This window comes from Sphaerodactylus townsendi, linkage group LG05 (assembly GCF_021028975.2).
Source record: "Sphaerodactylus townsendi isolate TG3544 linkage group LG05, MPM_Stown_v2.3, whole genome shotgun sequence".
Taxonomy (NCBI): Eukaryota; Metazoa; Chordata; class Lepidosauria; order Squamata; family Sphaerodactylidae; genus Sphaerodactylus; species Sphaerodactylus townsendi.
This window is the reverse complement of record NC_059429.1, coordinates 2,390,919-2,417,928: the sequence shown is the minus strand read 5'-3', so window position 1 is coordinate 2,417,928 and position 27,010 is coordinate 2,390,919. Positions and strand designations below refer to the sequence as shown.

The 27,010-nt window shown below is 46.7% G+C and overlaps 2 protein-coding genes across 2 annotated transcripts in view; both read right to left on the bottom strand.

Moving 5' to 3' along the window:
- LOC125432693 (ankyrin repeat domain-containing protein 24-like) overlaps nucleotides 1-212 on the bottom strand; it is a 16,762-nt gene extending 16,550 nt beyond the window's left edge. Inside the window, exon 1 of the mRNA XM_048496528.1 lies at nucleotides 162-212. Within this exon, the coding sequence (XP_048352485.1) occupies nucleotides 162-212 (51 nt within the window). The remainder of the gene's footprint in view (nucleotides 1-161) is intronic.
- Nucleotides 213-573: 361 nt separating this feature from the next.
- On the bottom strand, nucleotides 574-23,383 carry LOC125432692 (procathepsin L-like). Its single transcript, XM_048496527.1, has 7 exons — nucleotides 23,310-23,383; nucleotides 12,738-12,874; nucleotides 6,562-6,687; nucleotides 5,479-5,634; nucleotides 2,879-3,103; nucleotides 808-976; nucleotides 574-587 (listed from the first exon to the last, which is right to left on the bottom strand). Exons 2-7 carry the CDS (start codon nucleotides 12,864-12,866, stop codon nucleotides 574-576), a joined length of 819 nt encoding a protein of 272 aa, XP_048352484.1. The 5' UTR covers nucleotides 12,867-12,874; nucleotides 23,310-23,383.
- Nucleotides 23,384-27,010: the final 3,627 nt, after the last annotated feature.

Here is a 27,010-nt window from a genome sequence, read left to right as displayed (position 1 = left end):
AACAGCAAAGATTTGATTTGAACTGGGTTTTTAGGAAGCTCATTGTGCACATTCTTCATTAGTACCAGTTATGCCAGGAGTTAACATCGGCTCACATACAAAGAGTCCCTGGGCCCATTCTGCCTACCACCCATTATATGAAATCAAATCACATGACTTGCCCAGCTAAATGATGGCCGAGAGATTCCTAGAGTGTCACTTGAAAGCGACATCTTTCCCAGACACTGTCCACTACATCTTCTGGCAGTGTTGAAAACTCTGGTTTTCTCAACGTGGCCAGGAGATGTAGTGGAATAGAATCTGGGAAAGATGCAATGTCACTTCCAAGTGACACTCTAGGGCCGTGGTGGCGAACCTTTGGCACTCCAGATATTATGGACTACAATTCCCATCAGCCCCTTCCAACATGGCCAATTGGCCATGTTGGCAGGGGCTGATGGGAATTGTAATCCATAACATCTGGAGTGCCAAAGGTTCGCCACCACTGCTCTAGGAATTCAGCCAGTCTCTTTGGTAAAGACCATGGAGAGTAGGGGGGATTCCTAGAGCTTCATCATGGAGACGGTTTTTCTCCTACTCCTCCATCTCTTTGAGGGGAAGAGATTGGGGTAGGGGAAGGGAATTCCCTGTGGGGCAAATGGGAAGCCTGGTGAAAATGGCCCCTGATATATAAGTGCACCCCGCTTCCCCTCCAGAGATAACTGACATCTGTTTAGAGTGCCATCCGGTGACCGACCTTGTTGTCCCAAGGAAGAATGGAGGCTCGGAGGCTCGGAAGCACCTCCCCTCTCCAAAGGAGCTCCTTACCTGACGAGTAGAACTGGAATTGCATGCTGGCAGCATCGATAGCGATTGAAACCGGGCCATAGACGGCCACAGCTTCTTCCAGGGCTTGCTCGTCTCCGCTTTGAATCGTCACCAGGGACTTGCAGGTGGCCGCTCGGTTCCAGGTGCTGTACCGGCAGGGGAGTCCACTCTGCAGAGAAACGGCACCAGCTAGGCTTGTTCCAGAGGTGGCTTTCTAGGCAACCAAACCCATGGGGCAGCATAGCAAGGTTGGCACCGGCCTTCTGCAGGGGCTAAGCTTGTTCCTGGCTATTGGGGAGGGCAGATTTTGCCACGGGGAGACGAAATCTTTCATGGTCTGAACTTGGTTCCAGCTGGCGTCAGCACAAGAAGAGGCAGTGGGTAGACAGTGGGTTGTCGCTGTATGGAAGTATTGTCGAAGGCTTTCATGGCCGGAATCACTGGGGTGCTGTGTGGTTTCCGGGCTGTCTGGCCATGTTCTAGCAGCATTCTCTCCTGACGTTTCGCCTGCATCTGTGGCTGGCATCTTCAGATGCCCTCACCTATTGACCTCACAGTATGTATACTCCACTTGCTTTCCTTTCCTACATCAGATCCTCTGAAGATGCCAGCCACAGATGCAGGCGAAACGTCAGGAGAGAATGCTGCTAGAACACGGCCATACAGCCCGGAAACCACACAGCACTCCAACCATGTTGGTACGAAACATCAGGAGAGAATGCTGCTAGAACACGGCCATACAGCCCGGAAACCACACAGCACCCCAGCTGTATGGAAGTGTTCCTGCCCAAGCTCATCTTTGGGCAACTCCTGAGATTCCATGCCAGTTGGCACCAGTCAGTGCCAGTCTAAATCTGCCCCCCTGTTCACCACTAAGCCTTGCTTTGCCTCCTTCCTGTCATCTGGAGGCATTGTTACCCTTCGGGGCTAGAACAGGAGCCCCCTTCAGACCCTGTAGCCACCTCTGGAATGCTAAAGTACAACGGGGGTACACAGTAGAAGAATCGGCAAATGTCGCAACACAAAACAGGTTCATATAGCGCAGAACTTTGGCATTCTTCTCTTATTTGGAGCTTTGTAATTTTTCCACACAGCCTGCAGTTTTAGGATGATTATTTGCAGCTGAATGTGTGCTCTCTTTATCATTCACTGGCGGAACTAAAGGGACCAGAGGGGGCAGACGACCCAGGCAGCAGTAGCCTGGGTTAAGTGGGGGGCGCATTTGGGCCCCCGTCACTGCTCCCCTGCTGCCGCCGCCACACTGCCAACCCCCCCCCCAAGAAACTTTTCCTCTTCTGAGGGGTACTTAATTAGGTCTTAATTAAACAGATCTGAAATAGGAGCAGCAGTGGCGTAGGAGGTGAAGAGCTCGTGTATCTAATCTGGAGGAACCGGGTTTGATTCCCAGCTCTGCTGCCTGAGCTGTGGAGGCCTATCTGGGGAATTCAGATTAGCCTGTACACTCCCACACACGCCAGCTGGGTGACCTTGGGCTAGGCACAGCTTCTCGGAGCTCTCTCAGCCCCACCCACCTCACAGGGTGTTTGTTGTGAGGGGGGAAGGGCAAGGAGATTGTCAGCCCCTTTGAGTCTCCTGCAGGAGAGAAAGGGGGGATAGAAATCCAAACTCTTCTTCTCTTCTTCTTCTACTTGCTGGCAACACGCTGGGGGGTGGGGGGGGAGAAGAGGCTGATCAGAAGGTTTGCTGGGCAAAATCCCCCCTTCCTAACAACACGTGGCAAGCTCCAGGAATGGTATCAGTGGGCTAGAAGCTTGCTCAGTTCTTTCAAAACGGGAGTTGAAATTGTTGGAACAATAGAGTTGGCGTTCAAAACATAGTGGAACATGTCGAATCTTCTGACTCGGTAAAGGCAATCTAGTTCAATGTCATCTGCTCTGACTGTCTTGGGCTTATGGAAAGAAAGATCTTTCTCCGCTACAGAGATCTTTGCGGCCCGAGATGCTGAGGATTGAAGCTGGGAGCATCTGCGGGCAAAACAGAGGCTCTGCCGTTGATTTGCAGCCTCTCCTCAATATTCGGCACATTTTTAGATTCACTCATCACCTCTTACCTGCGCCTGATAGGGGTAGCTTTGCTCCGAGTCAATGCCATTATTCTGGGCAACATATTCAAAGGCCACCGGCATCCACCCTCCACCGCAGCCGTCGGTGCCGAGATACGTGGAGCAGTCCATGAGGTTTTGTTCACTGAGCGAGACCAGGTTTCCCGTTGCCCGGGCATTCAAGCCTTCCAGGGCTCCGGTGGAGCTGAATGCCCAACAGGCACCGCAATCGCCCTGCAGACAAAGAAAATCAGCACGATCCAGCTAATTGGGTTAGACGTGGGACTTCGCACCCTCTCTTTAGGTCTAGGGCTGAACACTGTACAGCCAGTGTGGTGTCATGGTTGGGCTAGGAATGGGATGACCATGTTCGAATCCGCACTCAGACAAAGAGGGTGCCCTTGGGTGACTTACTCCATCTAAATTACTTTGAAAGACTGGGGTTGTAAAATGGGGGAAGATGTGTGCCCCCCCCCCTTAAGTTCCTTGGAGGAAGGGTAGGATAAAAATTTGATAGGTTAATGAGGCCGTGGATTCGGATCACCCCCAGAACAGACTTTCAAGGAGATGGAAAGACCAAAGGGCTTTTAAAGTGAGGAAGGAGATGCTATCAAAGCATGGGCCAGGTTCATTTAGGTTATACCAAGGAGGAGGAAGGACAAATCATGATGCATTGCATTGGGATCCTGCCCTCCCTCCAGCACCATTTTCTGGAGCCGAAATGGCCTAAGGAGGCTACTAAAACCATCAAGCACTTTCACTGTGAGGGGAGGTGGAAGAATGTAGGACTTCGCAGTGCTGGGAAGGAACAAAGAGGAAATGTTATAGTTCCAGAGCAATTCCAAACTGATTGGGATGTAGTGGTGAGAGTGTGGACAAGGATCTGAGAGACACAAGTTCCCACAAGTTCCACAGAAGCTTGTTGGTTGACCTGTCACACACACAGGCTAGGAATGCAGCCTTACCTATAGGATGGTTGTGAGGATAAAACAGAGAAGCAAGGGGATAATTTTAACTATTCCAGGTCCCCACCAGGGAGCAAGGTGAAATATAAATGGCATTAAATAAATAAATACATTTTTTAAGATTATGTTTTGGGTTCAGAAAAGTGAAAGAGAGAACTTTGTATTCCTCTTTTATAATTTTACAACTCAGTTACACAGTGGAGTTGATGAGTAGTAGATTGGGTACAGAAAAAAGACGTCCTTTGTGCAATGTATAATTAACTTCTGGGACTCGGTGTCACAAGTCGTAGGGTTTTCCCCTGAACCCAGGGCGGGGTACCTGGTGGCCTCCGGAGTGGAGGTACAAAGACTCTGGCAGCTCACCGGAGGGTTCTATTAATCAGTCATGATGAGTAAATGGAACCTCTGTGTTTGTTCAGAGGAAATCTACTTCTGAACATCATTTTCGGGGGGGCGGGGGGCGGGGGGGCAACAGAAAGCAGGTGTTGGTGTCTGTGCTTGTGGACCCTTCAGGACATCTGATTGTTCCCTATACAATGGAGGATAAATATTTGGAGGAGAGATGGACCATTGGTCTAATCCAGCAGAGCTCTTCTTGCATTCGTAAAAATGGCAAGTGTATCTATGTCCATTGGATGTGCTGCCAGCAGGCAGGGGCAAGACAGGGCAACACGGGCGTGTGAAAATGAAGAAAACTTGTACCAACCAGGCTACAATAATGACTTCAAAAATTAGTTCTCCCGCTGGAGTAGCAATTGACTTATAAGTAACCAAAATAATTTTATAATTTTACAAACAGTAACAAAATGTTTTGGAAAAATTGTTTACATTCTCCCATTGGAGTAATGAAAATAACTTTTTAAAATATATATATACAAGTTAGAACGGCACGGCAATATAATCTAAATACGAATATAACAGCTAGCCAGATTCTAGATAATTAAGTGGCCTTGTTAAACTTCACGGCTGTTAAAGGCAGGTCAAGGTTTTTCAATGTACAATAATGGTTATAATCAAGGAGGACAGCGCTCTGCAATTAGTTTATTCTTATGCCTCTCGAAATGTGGACATTTTGAAAGATTCCTTAACACTTGTCTTATTCAGACAACTAGTGGTTTTGGAGGTTAGATACTGTTAAATAAGGTCCAGCAGAGAAAAGTGAAACTATTGATGCCACTAAAGATCATAATTTCATTTTGATCAGCGGTTCTCAATCTGTGGGTCGCGACCCCTTTGGGGGTCGAACGACCCTTTCACAGGGGTCGCCTAAGACTCTCTGCATCAGTGTTCTCCATCTGTAAAATGGATAAATGTTAGGGTTGGGGGTCACCACAACATGAGAAACTGTATTAAAGGGTCGCAGCATTAGGAAGGTTGAGAACCAAGTGGCCAAGTGTTCTTGTGCTTAGGGTTTAAGGGTTAATTTTCTCTACGAAATAAGTACATTCTAGTTTGGTGAATGTTTGTCTTTGCGTATATCCTGGATTTGAATTTCAAAATACAAAAAAAATTACCAAAAAATATTTGTCCTATTCAGGAAAGCTCAATTTAACACACACACCCCTCCCATACACACACACACACACAACTAGATGTTTTCAGCGTAACAACCCATGCCTTGGTGATCAACTAAACCCGTCTCACCTGGTTTTTCACTGGGGTGACATAACCTTTGGTGCGCCAGTCCACAAACGTGGGAGGCTGGAAAGCGACTGATCTTCTGAGCACGTTCTTGTAGCGACGGTTTGCTCCCATTTCAGGACGTGCACCGTTTACCTTTCGGTTGTACTCGTCATTAGTCTGGAGGGGGAAAAACAACCAAAGATTCCCCTGTGCTCCATTTGCTAATCTTTGACTAGATCTACACAGGAACATACACAAGGGAAGCGGAAAAGACAGTTGTGGGAGACCGATTCGAAAATGAATGAGGGCCGATGAAGGACTCCAGGCTGCCATTATGGGATGGCGGATAGATGCCTGGCTTAGTGGAGGACAAGGCAAGGAGGACACGATTGAGGCAGAGAGATAATTCAGCGGGAGCAAGAAAAATGAAGATGTATCAAAGTCAGCTGAAGGAAGTTCACATACCGTGTTTCCCCCAAAATAAGACAGTGTCTTATATTAAATGTTGCTCCCAAAGATGCGCTATGTCTTATTTTCAGGGGATGTCTTATTTTTTCTGTGTTTTGTTCATCGGGCATGCTTCCAAACAAAAACTTTGCTATATCTTACTTTCGGGGGATGCCTTATATTTCGCACTTCAGCAAAACCTCTACTACGTCTTATTTTCAGGGTATGTCTTATATTCGGGGAAACAGGGTAGAATGTGAGAAGAAGGAAGGCGATACTGTGGAAGAGGGGAGGAATAGGGTCGTAATCCCCACCATTGTGGAAAATTGGGAATAAAGATAGCAGAGATGTTTGAAAAATGTGTGGAGTGGAAGTACCATCTCACCTGGAGTTTTGATCGGATTTGGAATACAAAGATGTCTTTTTTCCAAAAAAAAACCCCAAACCACCTGACCGTACCCAGTTCAGCTCCCCCAAGATCCACCTTGGCTCAGGGTGGAATGTTGAAGATCACATTTAAATGATTCTAAAGAATAACTCCACTTTAGCTCCCGCGATTGTGAGATAGTGCTTAAAAGGTCCACTATTGAGATTTCCATTATAAACAAACCTCTGAGATCAGAAATAATGACTGCTGTATAAGAAGAATCCACTTACAAGGTCACCAAATTGGTTCATCTCCAGCCGATATGTGTGTTTCCCCTGGGAAGCCTCCTGGTTATGACGTCTGATCACATGTACATTTGATTCCCAGATGCTCCTTCGGTATTCCTCTTCCCCCTTCTGCAAGGAAGGAACAGTGCAAGTCATGGGGCTTTAAACACGTGTTCAGCAATCCCTTCCTCACCTATTGAGGGGACTTCCAAAGCAGATAAGTCCTGGAGCATGTTTCCAAAGCCAGGATTCCCTCTTGTGCCTTATGTTGTTTGCTGTAGGATACTGTGTTTCCCCGAATATAAGACAGTGTCTTATATTAAATTTTGCTCCCAAAGATGCGCTATGTCTTATTTTCAGGGGATGTCTTATTTTTCTGTGTTCTGTTCGTTGGGCATACTTCCAAACAAAAACTTTGCTACGTCTTACTTTCGGGGGATGCCTTATATTTTGCACTTCAGCAAAACCTCTACTGTGTCTTATTTTGGGGGGATGTCTTATATTCGGGGAAACAGGGTATCTCTTCCAGGCAGAAATCTCTTCCAGGTGCGGGAGAAGTGTCAAATAAATATCAGAACAATTGGGTACAGTGCAAAACTACCTGCTGGAAACTAGAAAAGCTACATACCCTGGCTACTTAATGCAAACTCGTACAAAATCCTGTGCAAATGATTTAATAATAAAAGTGCAAATGTAAATCAGTGCAATAAAGTGCAAAAAGCACAGATCATTATATATAATGATCACAGCGCAGATATCTGGAAACACACATATGCATTCAAGTACAAACTGAAAATAGATAGCGAAATCTGGGTCTAGTTATTCTAGTCTCAAATACTGCAAAGAGGTCAGTGAAGTAAAAGGACTCTTCTCCCCCAGCAGGTGTGGGGAGAGGTCTGCCAGTTAGGTTCGGGTTGGGAGAACAGGAGTCCTTGAGATGGAAAGAACTAGATCCCGGATTTGACTATTTGTTTTCAGTTTGTACTTGAATGTATGTGAGTGTTTCCAGATGTCTATGCTGTGTGCATTATATATAACTAGAGCTTAGCTCCCTAATTCTCAACTCTGGATAGGTTTCTGATTTCTAACCATACTAGCAGGCCATACTAGCGGGCCCGGCCACGCGTTGCTGTGGCTGAGTCTGGTGAAGTGGAAAGGAAAGAAAAGGGGAAGTGAATGGTTCGAGGGGCCCCTTGCTCCCCTCCCCTTGCTCCCCTCCCTCTCTCCCATTCCCTTGCATGGCAACCCGGCCAGTCCCTCCCTAACGTTCCCCTTCCTCCGCTAGGGTGTGTGGGCCATGTACAGATGGCCTGCCCCATCCCTTTCACTCCATAAGGCAGTGGTTTTCAAGGAAGGCATGGTTGTTTCCCTTGTATCAGAGGGTGTTGCTTTGATGACCAACAGATGGAGCTGTTGCGGAACAGAACTGTGGTTCCAACTGTCACAAGTGTGGCATGTACACAATAACTGGCACAGTTGTGGCATGTACACAACAGGAGGTGTTGAAACAGCATGAAAACCTGGCCGCACGCGAATGCGACGTTGTGTGAAAATTTCAAAGCAATCGGTCCAGTAGTTTGGGAGATTACAATCATGAAAAAAACGCACTGATAGATTTTTTTATATATCGATATGTGCTTTTGCACTTTATTGCACTGATTTGCATTTGCACTTTTATTATTAAATCACTTGCACAGGATTACGTACGTGTTTGCATTAAACAGCCAGGGAACAGTGGCTTTTCAGATTTCTAAGGGGCAGAGTGTCACCCACGGGGCGGGGAAGTGCGACGCCCCAGGTGGAGCTGCAGCGGAGGCTTGGGCAGACCATGGAGGGGGCATTCCAGGGTGGGGTGGGGTGGGCAGCGCTGCGGCATGGGCGCAGGGCATGCATGCGCCCCGGCAGCTTCCCCTTGCTCCGCCTCTGGCCATATCAATCTAGGGTTGGATTGAACAGAAAAATCACCCCAGTATCACAAGTACACGAAAATAAATTGTATTAAAACCAGGTGGGAAAAGGCTCAATATGTAAGTATTTTTGTGAGCCTTGAATGTTGCTTCTATATGTTATACGATAAAAATAATGAAAAGGAAACACTTTTGTTGTTCTTTAGATGAGTTTCTATTTAAAATAGAAATAGAAAAGCAAAAGACTCACAAATATAAAGCTACTTACATATTTAGCCCTTTTCCATCTGGTTATCGTTCGATTTATTTTTTTGAACCAGGGTTAAGACAGTAACCGGAGCTTTGACTTTACACGAGCTCTTAACCTCCTACGCAGCAGTGGCGTAGGAGGTTAAGAGCTCGTGTATCTAATCTGGAGGAACCGGGTTTGATTCCCAGCTCTGCATACTCCCAACCTGCACTCCCAACTGGCTGACCTTGGGCCTGATCACAGCTTCTCGAAGCTCTCTCATTACCTACCTCACAGGGTGTTTGTTGTGAGGGGGGAAGGGCAAGGAGATTGTCAGCCCCTTTGAGTCTCCTGCAGGAGAGAAAGGGGGGATATAAATCCAAACTCTTCTTCAAACTCTTCTTCTAAAATGTTGTTTTATCTATTATTTTTCTGCAGCTGAAACCTTTGTCCAATTCCCAATTTTGCCAGAGACCAGGTGATTATTTCCGTTCAATAGCTGTATTTCGACTGTCGCAAATCCACAGGGGGTACCAAAGACTGGAGCAGCCCTGCCCTGCCAGGCCCGGCAGAAGCCCGGGGCAACCTGGAGTTCAGCCAGCTGCAAAGAGTAGCCAGATGAACTAAGGTAAGTGGGGGGGGGTCGGGGGGGCTGCAGGGGGCAGGGGGAGCCATTTTGCCCCAGGTGCCATTTCCCTCCATGCCACTGGATGGCAGTATACCTCTTAAAACCAGCAGTTGGACACAAAGCAGGAAAGTACTGTTGCCTTGAGGGCTCCCTGGAATAATCCGGGTGGCCACTGATGGAAACAAGAGTCTGGACAAGACCTGGTGTGGCCCAGTAGTTAGAGGGCCAGAGTAGGGAGATTTGAGTTCAAATCCTCACTCTGGTCTAAAGTGAACAGGCTGTATGGGGTGCCAAACTGGATCAGTCTTTTTGGAACATCATCCACTTTCACATACCGCCCAATCAATTGTCCTGGAGGGCCAATTAAGAGGGCACAAAGGCAAAAGTTGCCTTGCAGCACTGGCATTCAGAGGTCTCCTGCCTTTAGTCACTAATATACCGAAACGGGGGTAGGCGACTGTGCGCGCACCCCAGAAGGCAGTGCGGCAGCCTCCCAAAAATCGGGACAATGGAAGGAACCCGCATGACGTGGGACAAATTGTGCGAAGGTGGGACTGTCCCGCCAAAAGCAGGACGGCTGGTCAGCCTACACTAATAGCCACTAATGAGGAGAGGCTGCAGCATTTGGGACTCTTTAGTTTGGAGAGGAGACGTCTGAGGGGGGATATGATTGAAGTCTATAAAATTATGCATGGGGTAGATGTCGACAGAGAGAAATTTTTCTCTCTTTCTCACAATACTAGAACCAGGGGGCATCCATTGAAAATGCTGGGGGGAAGAATTAGGACTAATAAAAGGAAACACTTCATGATTGGTGTTTGGAATATGCTGCCACAGGAGGTGGTGATGGCCACTAACCTGGATAGCTTTAAAAGGGGCTTGGACAGATTGATGGAGGAGAAGTCGATCTCTGGCTACCAATCTTGATCCTCCTTGATCTCAGATTGCAAATGCCTTAGCAGACCAGGTGCTCAGGAGCAGCAGCAGCAGAAGGCCATTGCTTTCACCTCCTGCCTGGGAGCTCCCAAAGGCACCTGGTGGGCCACTGCGAGTAGCAGAGTGCTGGACTAGATGGACTCTGGTCTGATTCAGCAGGCTCTTTCTTATGTTCTTAATAGCCACTGATAGGTCCGACCTCCACAAATCTATGCAACTCCCTTTTAAAGCTATCTGGGATTGTAGCCATTGTTACATCCTCTGGCAATGAATTTCACATTTCAATGGCTCTTGTAAAAAAGTATTTCCTTGCGTCCATTCTGGATCTACCATTCATTAACTTCACTGGATGCCCCCACCTTCTAGTATTTTGGGAGTGGGTGATAGAGTTCGCTGCCCTCTTTCTCAGCCCTGCACAAAACTTTATAAAGCTTTATCATGTTTTCCCTCAGCCTTAAAAAAAATGTAAATTGAAGTATCCCCAACTCTTCAGCCTTTCCCCATTGGATATGTGCTCCAACCAGAGGCATATTGAGGGGAAATGGCACCCGGCGACAATACCTGCTCTGGGCGCCTCCCCTGTGCGCCCCCCTGCTTGGAGGCAGTTCGGACGGGCACCGCTGCAGTGCCTGTCCGAACCACGCCTGCCCCCGAGGGCCTGGGGAGGAAGGAGGCGGCTCGGATGAGTGCTGCGGCAGCAGGCCAACTCTTGGCAGCAGGCCAGCACTGCCTTTAGGTGCCTCCCATGCACCGACCCAGCTCTTCTGAGCCGAGTTGGCGTGAGGGTGGTGGGGGTGATTTTGTGGGGGGCCCATGGGTGGTACGCTGCTGGCTCCAACCCTTAATGATTTCTATTTGGCTGAGGACTTTTAGATTCTGGCTGCGAATTCATTTTCTCTCGGACTGTAATTCCCTGGTCCACCGTCTGCTCTCTGACACCCATTCCAACCCCTGGTTTCCCATAATTGAAGAAAAAATTGCCTCCATTGGACTGTCAGTGGATTCACTTTGCCCTTTGTCCTATTCAGAAGCTTATAGGAAATTAAAAGGTCAACTATTGGATAGAGAGTTCTCTACCCTAATCACCGCAGCCAAGAAAACGTGCTCCCCCCTGTATTTTTCTCTCCCATTTGAACGGGGCCACTTGGCACACTACCTGTATTGCTTAATAAACCCTGCTCAAAGGAGAGCCATAATGCTCGCCAGGTTTAATGTTATGCCTTCTGCCTTGTTACATGGCAGATTTAATAAGCAAGAAAAGGCTAAAAGATTGTGCCCATGCAACGATGGCTCAGTTGAATCTCTGGCCCACCAATTACTTCACTGTCTCAGATTCAAGGAAATCAGATCCAAGTATGTGAATCTCACTCCTTTACATCTCCCCGATCTCCCCGATTTATTTAGATTACACTACTTGTTGGACAACCCTGATCCTTCTCTCTGTATGATAGTGGCAGACTTTCTCCTGGAAATTACTAAACGCCAGTAGATTCCCTTCGACCTGTATTGTATATGCTTTTTAATCTGTTTTTATTATTGTTGTACTGCTGTCTATGCCAATAAAGGCTTGCTTCGTAATGATTTCTATTGCTTTCTTCAGTACTTTTTCCAGCTCAGTGGTATCTTTTTTCAGCCACAGCTACGAGTTTTCCAAACGAGGCCAGAGCCTAGGTCTGTGCAGGGCATCAGGATATCGGCCATTGAATTTTCTTTTAAAAAATGTTTTTAATTTCAAGGCCTCTTGTGAGGAACGTGTGGCGAGAATCATGACACTGCAAGGCTCTCCTTAAGCAGAATGCAGGGATAAAAATTAACAGTCAGAATGTACTTTCTGTTCAGTTGTGGAAGCTAATTCTTCAGTTCGTCTTTCAAAAAGAGGAAGCCAATTCTTTGCACAAGGGATGGTTATTCTGCACTAGAGGCCAGCTGTTCTGCATACAGGTACTTTGCCTTTTGTTGATAAAATTGTTTCCTAGGAAAAGTTGACGGCAGTAGGGAAAGAGGAAGACTCAACATGAGATGGAGCGATTCAGTCAAGGAAATCATGGCCTTCAGTTTGCAAGATCTGAGTTAATGATATGACACTTTGGAGATGCGAGGTATAGAAATCCAAATAATAAAATATCCAAAACCAAAATAAATAAATAAATAAAATAAATAGAAATAAATAAATAAATAAAATAAATAGGGTCACTGAGCTGCCATGGAGTTTTCCGAAGTGACCATAGGACTAATGTACGCATACAACAAAAGTGGGCATTACTGCTCTCCAGGATGTCACTCAGCACATGTTCAGGAGCTCTTATCTTCAGCAACCTATTATACCAGAGCAGGGGCAGAGCTAGGGAGAACCACGCCCTGCACCCCGACCATGCCACACCCCAGCTACACCCTGGTTACACCCCTGGCCCAGCATGCACCCGTGGCATTGCACCCCCCCTTCCCATTGTGCTACACCACTGTACCAAAGCAAACTTACCTTTTTGTATTCTCTACCATGAGCCTCCTTCCAGTCTCTCCAATCTCTGTCTAGGGACACATCTTGTGCTGTGGCAAAGGATCCCAGGAAGACCAGCAGGATCACTGCTGCCACCGGGACTGACACCATGGTTTTGTCTAGGAAGACAAAGCATCCCCAGGTTTTACTTTGATTTTTCTTTTCCCTACATCTGGTAACCCCCCTTCCCCCCAAAAGAAGATTGAACTGTAGGGTTGTCATGATTAATAGCTCCTTTTAGACCATTTCCCTGTGCATTGTATTATTGTAATCTTGTTTTTTCCTTCTTTTTATTTCGTTCAAAATAAAAATAACAGAGGGCTTCTGGTGGGGGCATTGTGGTGTGCCGGCAACTCTGCAAACTGCAAAGAAATATTGTGGCTGAAATGGCAATCGGAAGATGTAAGTTTCTCTAGACTAAAGAAAGATCAGAAAATAGCCCACATTGATTCAAGAACAGTAACAGCAGAAGCTGTTGTGATTCACCCTGGGACCAAGAGCCAGGAACCAGGGATTAGATGACCAATCCTCATTTCTTGAGTGCTGAAGTATAATTAACCATACAGAAAAAACAACAACATAGTGGTGAGATACTCCTTTTCTCTGTGAAATTACAGAAATAAAATGGAATCTTTAAAAACTTAATAAGAAAATTTGACAAAAAGTGGACTAAAGGGAAAACGCAAAAAGATATTTTTTCTTCCTTTTCCTGTTCATATGTGGAAAAAAGAAAGAAAAAGAACCTTGAGTTATAATTGTTTTCTTTTTCTTTTTGACAAAAGTGTTTTTTGGAAGATGTTCGCTGTTTGTGAGGATTAAGCCAGATATACAGGGACTGTTTATTTTGTTACTGTAGGAGGGTATTAGAGGACTTGTAATTAAAAAAAAAACCCAGAAAATAGGGAAGAAATTTTAAGAAAAATGTACATAAAGACAAAAATATAATAATAGTGGTGGCAGAGCTAGACATAAATTCCCATAAATAGCTTCCAATAAATAGTTTACAAATATCCAAAAACAAATCCATGTGCAAATGCCATCCATATGCCATACTTGTTAATATTGATGGGGTTTCTAATCCATCAATTTACCAGAGGAGGGATTTTATCTTTCCAGTGTTGTAATAGAAGTCTCTTGTAACAAGGGCACGAAAGGTTCATTTCCATTGGCCATAGGTGAGCCTCCCCAAAACTGTCAAATAGTTTAAAAGTACATACACATCCCCAAAAATCAATGAATATTCTAATATGAAATCAATATGAGTAATAACTCCTTCCTAGAAAAATCAAATGACTGGCCATGCCCAAAACATATATTTAATGGCCACATCCGGTGAATTACACCAACAATTAGACACTTTACTCATTCTTTTGCTATAGAGTCACTGTTGTGTCCAGCATATCTTGAGCATAGTTTTTTTTGTTGAATAAGTCTCAAGATCCATGAAATGAGCAGGTATAATCTTTCTTTATTATAGGATTTGTTCACTGCCCTTCCTAGGAGGTTCAGGGTGGTTTCCATTGTTGGGTAAAACAATACGTAAAACATTATAAATACTTTAATATTACACTTACAAAATTGCCATTAAAATTTAAGGTAATCCCACATTGCTTTGGCAAAACATGGCAACCTAGCGCCTTATTTCTTTCATTCCTGAGACTCCTGGAGGCTGCGGTACTCCCTCACCTCCCGCTGGAGGTTGGTGGGACCCGTCTTGATCGGGTCGGGCCATAAGTAGTGCCATCTGCTTTCTGAGAAGGTAGATCTCGTGTGGCATCGTATCCTTCTCCCATCTCCAGGCATCTGCCCCACATCTTCAGGGCTCATCCCTGGTAAAGGCCCTGGGTCGTCTCATCATCGGAGTAGCATTCCTCTTAATCCACTGCATGTCGAAACCAGGTAGAGTCCTGTCTCTCATCCCGGATCTCATGTGGCATTTTCCTCCTTGCCCCGAGATGGAAAGTTGGGCACGTGGAAATCTGAATTGGGGAATTGGAGATCCCTTGGAACGTGATGTGGTCGAGGGGTCTATCCAGGATGAGGTCCCCGGTCCCCTCCCCCCAACTGGAGGGGCTTAGTTGCCACATCCTCCCCATCTCCATCTCCGTCTCCACCTCTGGTCCCTTCATTGTTGAGGTTCAAGGGGTCGTTGTCAGCCCTGCTCCCTGTTGGGCTGCCAGGCACCTGATCCTGATCCCCGACCCCATTGATCTCGCCTGTTGCTCCACTGCTCAAGTACATGGAAGCCAGAGCAGGTTGATGATAGAACCAACTTAATGTCAAACCCTGGATCTATGATCCAAATCAGACTCTGAAACTTGATAGTTAAGGAGCCTTTATTGGTAGATACATGGTTAAGAGGGGGGAAGCTGGTTCTGCCAGAACCTTCAAACAACCCCAGTATATCAAACCCCGTTCCATCTCCCCACTTCCTAGCCCATAAAGCTATCCCAAGCTACAGAAACCATGAAGAGTAGGAATGTAAGATGAAGAAGAAGAAGAAGAGTTTGGATTTCTATCCCCCCTTTCTCTCCTGCAGGAGACTCAAAGGGACTGACAATCTCCTTGCCCTTCCCCCCTCACAACAAACACCCTGTGAGGTAGGTGGGGCTGAGAGAGCTCCGAGAAGCTGTGACTAGCCCAAGGTCACCCAGCTGGCGTGTGTGGGAGTGCACAGGCTAATCTGAATTCCCCAGATAAGCCTCCACAGCTCAGGTGGCAGAGCTGGGACTCAAACCCGGTTCCTCCAGATTAGATACACGAGCTCTTAACCTCCTACGCCACTGCTGCTCCTGAGCCCAAGGTCAGAAGAATGAGATAAAGCCTTTAGCTGTGAGAGCTTCTTCTCTCACAGTCGCTACCACTCTGCCCTAGTAGTTTTAGGTCCTACAGAACCAAATAGTCTTCACAAATGCTTCACAAGGATGTATAAATGAAACCACTTTTTCATGACCCAAAGTTTTTAATACAGTGGAACCTCGGTTATTGTTGCTGTTGGTTTTTGTTGGGTTTTTTCAATGAAAAGTTGCCTTGGTTTTCGTTTGTTGCCTCGGTTTTCGTTTGTTGCCTCGGTTTTTGTTGGTTTTCATCAGTGCACGTGTGCTGATTTCGCAATGAAAACCACCAACCCCCTGCTGCTCCATTGATTGCCAATGGGAGCCTTGGTTTTCGTTGGTTTCGGTTTTCGCCAAGGTTTCCCGGATGAATTGCCAACGAAAACCAAGGTTCCACTGTATTTGTCTTTCTGTTTGTTCCATAGATTTTGAACAACTCAATGGAGAAGGACAGAGACTATTCACTATTACATAGCTACCGATCCAAACTGAAAATAAAATACGAAGTAAACCATTTTTTCCCCACAATGGTATCAAACTGATACTTTCTTATACAATCATATTTTCCTCAACACAATATTCCTTTATGGGCAATTAACCTTCATTTAGGTTTTTAATTTTGTTGGTACTTCCTCCACGCCCACCTATGACATGTTTCTTGGTGTTTTTTTTTTATTTAAAAGATCCACTTAACCAAGTAGAGGGAAACTAAAATAAATGTACAGGTAGAGAAGGCTGATTGTTCAGGATTTGCTCCGAAAGTGCTGTTTTATATACAAATCCAAAAATTTGGTGACTGCATCGTTTGCATCACTACTGGGGCTGTCCAACGGAAAGGTAATCTTTTGCAAGTCAGATGCATACTCTTTTTTGAGTAGCAGAGGTGACAAGTATTTGACTCTGGGTCCTGTGTAGAGTGGACAATAAAGTAAAATATGGTCTATAGAGTCAACACAATTCCCGTTGCATATGCATAGCCTTTGGCTGTAAGGGGTTTTAGTGAATCTCCCTGTGGATACGGCTGATAGAAGGGCATTGCAACGGGCCAACATCATTGCTCTACGGAGCCTGGGCACGGTTATCTGGGGCAGGTATTGAGCCCCTTTATTACCAATGTAGGTGATACCTAGAGCTAAAGGAGAGCAAGTCCTGGAAGCCTTTTCTAGTAGGATCTGATGTTCCTGGTCAAACAGCCTTCTCCTCAGAAGTTGGAAAGTCTCTTTAGATGGTAGCATGGCCAGATAATTCAAAGAATAGCCTAATTTGTTAATTTTTGTTTCTATAATGCCCCACCATTCCGAGTGACAGGAAGTCTTGAGGGCTTTATATGACAAGGAGGCTGCATCAGATGTGCAGCCAAAATTGGAGCGTGGCATGTTTCTTGGGTTAAGAATTTTGGATTATGAAAAATTCGTTTTATTTATACATCCTTGTGAAACATTTGTGAAGACTATTTGGTTCTATAGGACCTAAAGCTATTGGTGCAGAGTGGTATTGACTGTTCCTCCTGGAGCCCCTTTTAGATAATATGGTGGACCCACCTGGAGCATAGCAGCCCCACGTCTGCCAGGTCCTTCTACTTTCCTACTAATAAAATGTAGCCATAACTGGGTAGCAACCAGCGGCAGCTCTAAACCTGCAGGGGCAAGATAATTCTTCTTGCAATTCAAAATATTTGGATATTTTGGAGACGGGGCCTTTGGAGAAATGCACGGAGAAAAGAAATTCTGAAATGCAGTAAAGTCTGAATCCCCAAGTTTTCCTTCCACACTTGACCTGCAAATTCAGTTACACAGTTTTCTTTTTACCTAAGCAAGTGATGTAGATTCAAAGGACAAGAAAAAAAATCTTTCCATGTAAGAAGCCGACGCTACAGACCAAGATCGAGCTCATTCATACTATGGTATTCCCATTCATTCATTCATTCATTCATTCATTCATTCATTCATTCATTCATTCATTCATTCATTCATTCATTCATTCATTCATTCATTCTTTTATACCACCCCATCCCCGAAGGGCTCTGGGCTGTGTACAACAGACAGTCACATAAATAAAACAGTCACATAAATAAAAAGCTAAAACCTTTAAAAGCAGCGATAAAAATAAAGGTTAAACATAATTAATTATTATGAATAAAAGTGGCGTCCAGCAACCCCATTTTTTTTTAAAAAATCCTCTCTCAGGAGGGAGGAACGGCAAGTCCCAAGATGGCAAGAGGCCCAGATGTAAAGGACCGGGGGTGGGGGGCACCTTCAACGGCTGGTCCCTCCAAAGGCCCGGCAGAATAACTTCGTCTTACAGGCCCTGCGGAATTCAGTGGGGTCCCGCAGGGCCCGGACAGCTGGCGGGAGAGTGTTCCACCAGGCTGGGGCCAGAGCCGTAAAGGCCCTGGCCCGCGTGGAAGCCAGCCGTATCATCGAGGGGCTAGGGACCACCAGTAAATTGGCCTCCACTGAACGAAGAGGCCATACAGGGACGTATGGGGTGATGCGGTCACGAAGATACGAGGGCCCCAGACCGCGTAAGGCCTTAAAGGTCATCACCAGAACCTTGAAGATGATTCGGAACTCTACTGGGAGCCAGTGCAGCATGCGCAACACAGGTTGGATGCGATCCCAGGTGGCGCTGCCTGTGAGCATTTATTACATTTATTATGTACTAGCAGCAAAGCCCATTTTAAAATGAAAATGAAATGAAATGAAATGGGCTCTAGATGGGGGGGGAGTGGGCAGGAGAGGGCTGCCCCCCCCCTGTTTCCCAAGCCCTGTGCAATGTGGGAAACAGGCAAGGGCCCCCAGTCCTAGTGGAGGACCGGGCTGCTTCCCCCACATCCTTGTTTCCCAAGCCACGCAGGGAAGGGGGAGGGGGCAGTCCTTTGGGCTTCTCCCATCACCTCACTTCCCAAGGGCTGCAGGTCTTGGGAAGGGAGGGGGGGTCCTTGGAATGCGAGGGATGCCCTTCCAACCAATGAGAGTCCTGCGCACCCATTGGCTGGAGGTTCATTGTAGGACATTCCAAAACCCTAGCAAATTATGTATAGGGATGGATGCAAAAGCTGGATGAAGGAAGCTGTTAGGAAGAAAACTGATTCATTAGAAATGTGGTGCAGTGGGGTGAGTTTTATGGATACCAAAAAGACCGCCCAAAAGACAAACCTGTGGGCTCTAGATCAAATCAAGCCTGAGTTCTTTCTTGAAGGTAAAACGACTAAACTGAGCCTATCATAGGCTCATTCCACACATGCAGAATAATGGACTTTCAAACTGCTTTCAGTGCTCTTTGAAGCTGTGCGGAATAGCAAAATCCACTTGCAAACAGTTGTGAAAGTAGTTTGAAAATGCATTATTTTGCGTGTGCGGAAGGGGCCATACTTTGGTCTAAAAGCCAAGAGCCGCTGGAAAAGACAACGATGCTAGGAAAAGGCAGCAGGAAAAGACCCCACATGAGGCATGCCGACTCTATAAAGGAAGCCGCGGCTCTCGGTTGGCGAAACCTGCGCGAGGCTGTTCACAAGAGGGCCTTTGGAGGTAATTAAGTCATAGGGCAGTGGTGGCGAACCTATGGCACGGGTGCCAGAGGTGGCACTCAGGGCCCTCTCTGTGGGCACACACAAACAGTTCATCATGTGGGGGGGAAATTGCTGGCCTGGGCCACTGGGCTCGATTATTAGCATTAAACCTAAGACCTAGTTTTGGGGAAGCAGTGTAAGTAACCCTGTTAAGCGCTGTTAAACCCCACTGATTTTTATGCGAAGAACTAAAGCGTGAACTAAATCCAAAGACCTGGGAGTAAGCTCAGTTGCTGGCAATGTGGCTTGCTTCTGAGTAAACCCTCCTAGGGTTGTGATTCACCCATTCGAAGAGTTGTGCGGTTGCTTCGAAGCAGAGCCACCTCCTACCACCAAGCTTACTCCCGAGTAACGCACGGCTCAGAGCCAACCGTTTTTTCTAACCGAAAACCTCAGTATTCAGGTTAAATTGCCGTGTTGGCACTTTGCAATATATAAGTGGGTTTTGGGTTGCAGTTCGGGCACTCGGTCTCGAAAAGGTTCGCCATCACTGTCATAGGGTCACCCTAACCCAGATGCAATTTGGCAGCCCGTAACATGCACACACAAGTGCGGAGTCCTGATCCATTTTATCTGCACTCATTCATTTAGCCAGGTAGCAATCAGAAGGAGATCGGGCAATCATGAAGGAGCTAGAAAAGATTCCTAAGTGTAGGGATCAGTCACTGGCAACCAAGATCATGTTGCTTCATACCACTCTACTCTGCATTGGTCAGGCCTCACCTAGGGTACTGTATTCAGTTCTGGGCACTGCAACTTAAGAAGGATATTGACAAACCGGAATGGGTCCAGAGGAGGGCAACCAACATGATAAACCGTCTGGAATCCACTCCCTACGAAGAGAGACTTGGGGAGCTGGGGGTGGCTCCGAGGCGCGCGTTACTCGGAAGTAAGCTTGGTGGTAGTTGGTGGCTTTGCTTTGAAGCAACTGTGCAACTCTTCGAACAGGTGAATCATTACCTAGGAGGGTTTACTCAGAAGCAAGCCCCATTGCCAGCAACTGAGCTTACTCTCAGGTAAAGGATCGCGCTTTAGTTCTTCCCATGAAAATCAGTGGGGTTTAACACATGATGAACTCTGTGCCCACGTGCCCACAGAGAGGGCTCTGAGTGCCACCTCTGGCACCCGTGTCATAGGTTCGCCACCACTGATTTATAGGCTCGCCAGAAGTTGGAAGCGGCTTAACAGCACTTGACACATACATATTAATTATACTATGTGTCAGCTCTTAGGGACGTGCCTTATGTTTCTTGGGGGGAAACTAACTGAATGACAAAAGGCAATATTGACTATCAAATATTAGCGCATGCAGGTTTAAGGGAATCGGAAGCAGAAGAAGCGTTTGCATTATGAGTCCATTTTTCTCAACCTTAAGGAGTCTCAAAGCAGCTTACAAACTCCTTCCCTCCCCCCGCCCACACACAACAGGCACTTTGTGAGGTAGGTGGGGCTGAGAGAGTTCTGAGAGAACTGGGACTAGCCCAAAGTCACCCAGCAGGTTTCCTGCGTAGGAGCAGGGAAACAAATCCAGTTCACCAGATAAGACTCCGCCACTCATGTGGAGGAGTGGGGAATCAAACCTGGTTCTCCAGACTGCTCTTAACCACCGCAACACGCTCTCTTTCCAGAGAGAGTCTGGAAAGATAGAGGAACAGAAGAGAAGCCACATGAGATGCCTTCTACTGAGACAGACCACGGGCAGAGGTGGGATCCAGCAAGTTCTCACCAGTTCCCAAGAGTGGGTTACTAATTATTTGTGTGTGCCGAGGGGGGGTTACTAATTGGGTCTGCTTTTCCGTTAGAAATTCCATTAGGTCCAAAAATCATAAAGTCCTGTTGTTTCCTATGTGGCTAGTTAGTGAAGGTAGAAAACGGGATAATTCTCCCCATTGGGCTGTTTTAAAAACATGTTTTAGAAATATGGTAAAGTTCCTTGTTGAAGGAAAGTATCCTTCTTTTGATTTCTAGAAACAAAATTAAGTATCTGAAAGTATTAAGTATTTGACAGGCAGTCAATTAGAGGAGAAGTAGTTGTTTCTGTTGGCAGTAGACCAGGGGTAGGGAACCTGCGGCTCGAGAGCCGCATGCGGCTCTTCTGCCCTTGCACTGTGGCTCCACGAGTTGAGCCGCCGGCCCCATCCTTGCCCGCCCTGCAGGCAGCAGGGCGGGTGCTCCAACTGCCTGTGGTCGGCTGGGCCGCACTGCGGGCTTTCCCTCTCGCCCGCCCCGTTGGAGCAGGGCAGGCGCTTTCCCGAGCCGCCGGCTTCCCGAGCCGCCGACTTCATCCTTGCCCGCCCTGCAGGCAGCAGGGCGGGTGCATCCATGCGCTTCTCAGAATGAGCGGTGTAAAAGGTTAAAAAAACCCAATATATATATAGCATTATCTTTATTTTAAATGTCAAAAATTATTTGCGGCTCCAAGTGTTTTCTTTTCCCGTGGAAATCGGGTCCAAATGGCTCTTTGAGTGTTAAAGGTTCCCTACCCCGGCAGTAGACGATAGGAATTGCTAGAATGAGTTTAAATTATGGACAGAAAGATACCAGCTGGAAATTAGGAACTTTTTTTTTACAGTAAGAGTTTTTTACAGTAACAGAGAAATTATTAATGCCCCGCCCCCGGAATGTCCGGCCACGCCCCTGTCGTGCCCCGCTTAGCCCCATTGGCGCTACGCCACTGTTTGAATCCCACCACCATGGGAACCTGTTACTAAAATTTTTGGATCCCACCTCTGACCACTGGTCCCTCAAAGTCAGTACTGCCTGCTCAGTCTAGTGCTGACTTTTTAGGGTTTTGGCAAATGTCTTGCACATAATCTTGTGCTTGAAATGCCCGGGGTTGAAGGTGGGACCTTCTGCGTGCCAAACAGATGCTCTACTGCAGACCCACAGTGTTTTGAATCAATTCATCACTACTGAATCATTTGGATGATGTTCGTTCATTCATTCCTTTATTAAATGTCTACACCACCCCGCCCCTTGTGGGCTCAGGGTGGTTAACCACAAAATATCATACAAAACAAACTAGTGTACACTATCTACAGTATCACCCCCAAACCCGACTCCACTTGGGCCAGATGGACTGAAACGAGCCGTATGCTCTGGGCTAATGTTCCTCCCTAGGAGGCTTCATTAGTGCCAAGGGGCACGCATTTGCCCACACGTTTATTTTGACCCAAAAGTAGATGTTAGTGACAGGCCAATGGCAGAAAACATCATTTAGGTTTAAGAAGGGTGTTCTGACTCACTGGGCCCAGGTTAGCCCCATCTCATCAAATCTTGGAGGTTAAGCAAGGTTGGTCCCGGTTAGTGGAATCATGGAGATGGATGAGACCACCAGGGGCCATCAAGTCCAACCCCCTCCAATGCAGGAACACACAATCAAAGCACTCCTCTCAGATGGCCATCCAGCCAAAGAAGGAGACTCCACCACACTCCAAGGTAGAGCATCCCACTGTCAGACAGCCCTGTCAGAGAGCAGCAGTGGCGTAGGAGGTGAAGAGCTCGTGTATCTAATCTGGAGGAACCGGGTTTGAGTCCCAGCTCTGCCGCCTGAGCTGTGGAGGCTTATCTGGGGAATTCAGATTAGCCTGTGCACTCCCACACATGCCATCTGGGTCACCTTGGGCTAGTCACAGCTTATCGGAGCTCTCTCAGCCCCACCTACCTCACAGGGTGTTTGTTGTGAGGGGGGAAGGGCAAGGAGATTGTCAGCCCCTTTGAGTCTCCTGCAGGAGAGAAAGGGGGGATATAAATCCAAACTCTTCTTCTTCTTCTTCTTACTCCCATGCAGTACTAGTCTGGGAGACCACCGAATGAGTCCAGGGCCACTATGCAAAGGCAGGCCATGGCAGCCCATCTCCGAATATCTTGTGCCTTGAAAACCATAGGAGGTTGCTAAAAGGTAGCTATGACTCGATAACATTTTCCTCCCACTTCTCAAGAAGGAGTGCCTCGTAGCTCCTTTGTTCTAAGGGGGTCAAGTTCACCACCCCCTCTGGAGGAATTCATTACATTTCAGACCCAACAGGCAGCTTCCCTCCTCGATACACCAGCAAGGATGGACTGATAGGTGGTCGGCCATGCACCCTTCCAAACTTAATGTCTGCATCCGATCTGATTTAAGTCATGCAATTTTCATCCCATACTTACATGAATGACGGGACCTCCTGCAAACCTGTTCCTTCTTACAGATGTGGCTGCAGCCGAGAGTCACTTGAGCAATCCAGAAGTTCAGCACCGTCTGATGTAGGGACCAAGCAATTTATATTCCACAAGTTGTTGTGGTTAGGGAAGGGGGTGGAGAGATTAGGCCAACAAACAAAGGCGGGGTAACCTCGAGGAGAATATAACCCAGCTCCCCACACCATCCCAAAAGAAAGGTAACTGTTTGATCTTGGGTCAGGCGCATCACAACGGTTACCAGAAGAGATCAGCTGTAACACCCAGCAGCTCATAGACATTGACATGGGTAGACATCTGTGAACTCTGTACACATGGGCCCCATGAATAGAATTTGGAGTACAGTACTAGGCCCAATCCCAAATACCACCACCCCTTCCCCAGTACTCATGTATTTTTAGAGGGATACATCTTTCACTTGGAGGGGGTGGAGAGAATGGCCAAATAAACGCAGGAAAGACATCTAAAGGAGGACACCCCATTCCCATGGTGGCGAACCTTTGGCACTCCAGATGTTATGGACTACAATTCCCATCAACCTCTGCCAGCATGGCCAATTGGCCATGACCTTTGGCACTCCAGATGTTATGGACTACAATCCCCATCAACCCCTGCCAGCGTGGCCAATTGGCCATTACCTTTGGCACTCCAGATGTTATGGACTACAATTCCCATCAACCCCTGCCAGCATGGCCAATTGGCCATGACCTTTGGCACTCCAGATGTTATGGACTACAATCCCCATCAGCCCCTGCCAGCATGGCCAATTGGCCATGACCTTTGGCACTCCAGATGTTATGGACTACAATCCCCATCAGCCCCTGCCAGCATGGCCAATTGGCCATGCTGGTAGGGGCTGATGGGAATTGTAGTCCATAACATCTGGAGTGCCAAAGGTTCGCCACCACTACCCCATTCCAATGCTTTTTCTTGGCCTCTCACCCCAAAAGGTAACTAATGGCTCCATCACAGTGTCTGCACAACCTGTAACACCACCAACAAACATTCTGAAAGTCCACTGGCATCCAGATCTTAAACATGTTCCAGCACTGGTCTTCCAATCATACTATTTTTATTATAAAACTGATGAACAGGACATTCGGGTAGTAGACAGTGCCATTAAGTCACAAGCCATTTTTATTGATTGATTGATTGATTGATTGGATTTCATAGACTGCCTCATCCCCGAAGGGCTCTTCTAGGCGGTTCACAATATAATATAATGTCCAATAAATTACTTAAAACACATCTGGTCGCCACATCTCAAAAAGGATATTGAAGAGATAGAAAAAGTGCAGAGAAGGGCAACGAGGATGATTGAGGGACTGGAGCACCTTCCTTATGAGGAGAGGCTGCAGCGTTTGGGACTCTTTAGTTTGGAGAGGAGGCGGCTGAGGGGGGATATGATTGAAGTCTATAAAATTATGCATGGGGTAGAAAATGTTGACAGAGAAATTGTTCTCCCTTTCTCACAATACTAGAACCAGGGAGCATCCATTGAAAATGCTGGGGGGAAGAATTAGGACTAATAAAAGGAAACACTTCTTCACGCAACGTGTGATTGGTGTTTGGAATATGCTGCCACAGGAGGTGGTGATGGCCACTCACCTGGATAGCTTTAAAAGGGGCTTGGACAGATTGATGGAGAAGTCGATCCATGGCTCCCAATCTTGATCCTCTTTGATCTGAGATTGCAAATGCCTTAACAGACCAGGTGATCAGGAGCAACAGCCGCAGAAGGCCCTTGCTTTCACATCCTGCCTGTGAGCTCCCAAAGGCACCTGGTGGGCCACTGCGAGTAGCAGAGAGCTGGACTAGATGGACTCTGGTCTGATCCAGCTGGCTTGTTCTTATGTTCTTATGTTTCTTATGTTCTTAAGCAGCAGAAGGCCATTGCTTTCACCTGCTGCCTGTGAGCTCCCAAAGGCACCTGGTGGGCCACTGCGAGTAGCAGAGAGCTGGACTAGATGGACTCTGGTCTGATCCAGCAGGCTCTTCCTTATGTTCTTAAGGCCATTGCTTTCACCTCCTGCCTGTGAGCTCCCAAAGGCACCTGGTGGGCCACTGCGAGTAGCAGAGTGCTGGACTAGATGGACTCTGGTCTGATCCAGCTGGCTTGTTCTTATGTTCTTATGTTCACATCTAAAAACATTTAAAATTCAAACCCCATAGACTTTTCAAGGCAAGATTAGAACATTAGGGGTTGACCCATTGCCTTCCTCTGAATAGTGACCCTGAACTTCCTTGGTGGTCTCCCATCCAAGTGCTAACCAGGGCCAATGTTGCTTAGGTTCCAAGACCTGATGGGATTAGGCTAGCCTTCAGGGGCCATCTCAGTCAGGACTGCAGGAGGCTTTACAAAAGAGTATCCATGCAGTTGCAGATAGTAAATTTGACTGGAGTTGGTTGAGAACAAAATTGATAGCAGGAGTTTCTCCCCAACTAAGGAATCAAAATTGAGAGAGAGAGAGAGAGAGAGAGAGAGAGAGAGAGAGAGAGAGAGGCAGCACCTCATATGTGTCATTTTGAGACCTTTCACTCCATAGCTGAGGAGGACCCTAGGACTACAGGTTTCCCAGACCCCCCTGTATTTTTCTCTCCCATTTGAACGGGGCCACTTGGCACACTACCTGTATTGCTTTATAAACCCTGTTCAAAGGAGAGCCATAATGCTCGCCAGGTTTAATGATATGCCTTCTGCCTTGTTACATGGCAGATTTAATAAGCAAGAAAAGGCTAAAAGATTGTGCCCATGCAACAATGGCTCAGTTGAATCTCTGGCCCACCAATTACTACACTGTCTCAGATTCAAGGAAATCAGATCCAAGTATGTGAATCTTACTCCTTTACATTTACCCCATCTCCCCGATTTAATTAGATTACACTACTTGTTGGACAACCCTGATCCTTCTCTCTGTATGATAGTGGCAGACTTTCTCCTTCTTCCTTTTTCCAAGGGGATTAGTCGATGGACGCCACTGATATATTGCTGTCAGCATGCTGCATTTTAATGGGGTTGGTTTTAATAACATGGAGCCATTATTTAATGTTATTGGAATTTGGTTTTTACCGGTTTTAATGTGCTCTACCTATTATCTGTGCACCGCCCTGAGCCCTTCGGGGGAGGGCAGTATAGAAACACAATCAATCAATCAATCAATCAATCAATCAATCAATCAATCAATCAATAAACAGCAGTAGATTTCCTTCGACCTGTATTATATATGCTTTTTAATCTGTTTTTTATTACTGTTGTACTGTTGTCTATGCCAATAAAGGCTTGCTTCTCTTAAAAAGGTTTCCCAGACTCAGCAGTAGGGCCCATTTGCAGATGCAAGGTCTTCTCTCACAACATTACAAGCAGAGGCCCTGTTGGCGACGCCAAACAGTCTCTTCAGAGGACCACAATTCTCCCCTCTGCATCAGCTGTGCTGCTGGTGTTGGGTGTCAGGTGGGTCCCTGGGGCTGGCAGACGTGACTTAAAGCAACCTTTCATGCAGAAATGCAAGCCAAGAGGGAACAGAAGTCCCGGGAGAGCCTTCTGCCCAGGGTAACTTCAGAAAGCTCAAGGCCTTCAGAAACTGGCCAAAAAGGAAAGGTTCAACCCACTATCAGCCGTCCAGCAGAGAACCTGGGACAAAGGCAGAATGGAAGGATTAGCATTGCCCACA

What these genes read in the sequence shown, in the direction of transcription:
- LOC125432692 (XM_048496527.1), bottom strand. Translation starts at nt 12,866, where the DNA reads ATGGTGTCAGTCCCGGTGGCAGCAGTGATCCTGCTGGTCTTCCTGGGA. An exon ending in ATGGTAGAGAATACAAAAAG is followed by an intron (nt 6,688 to 12,737) that starts GTAAGTTTGCTT and finishes CCTTCCTTGCAG; the next exon opens with AAGGGGGAAGAGGAATACCG. An exon ending in TCACCCCAGTGAAAAACCAG is followed by an intron (nt 3,104 to 5,478) that starts GTGAGACGGGTT and finishes CTTTGTCTGCAG; the next exon opens with GGCGATTGCGGTGCCTGTTG.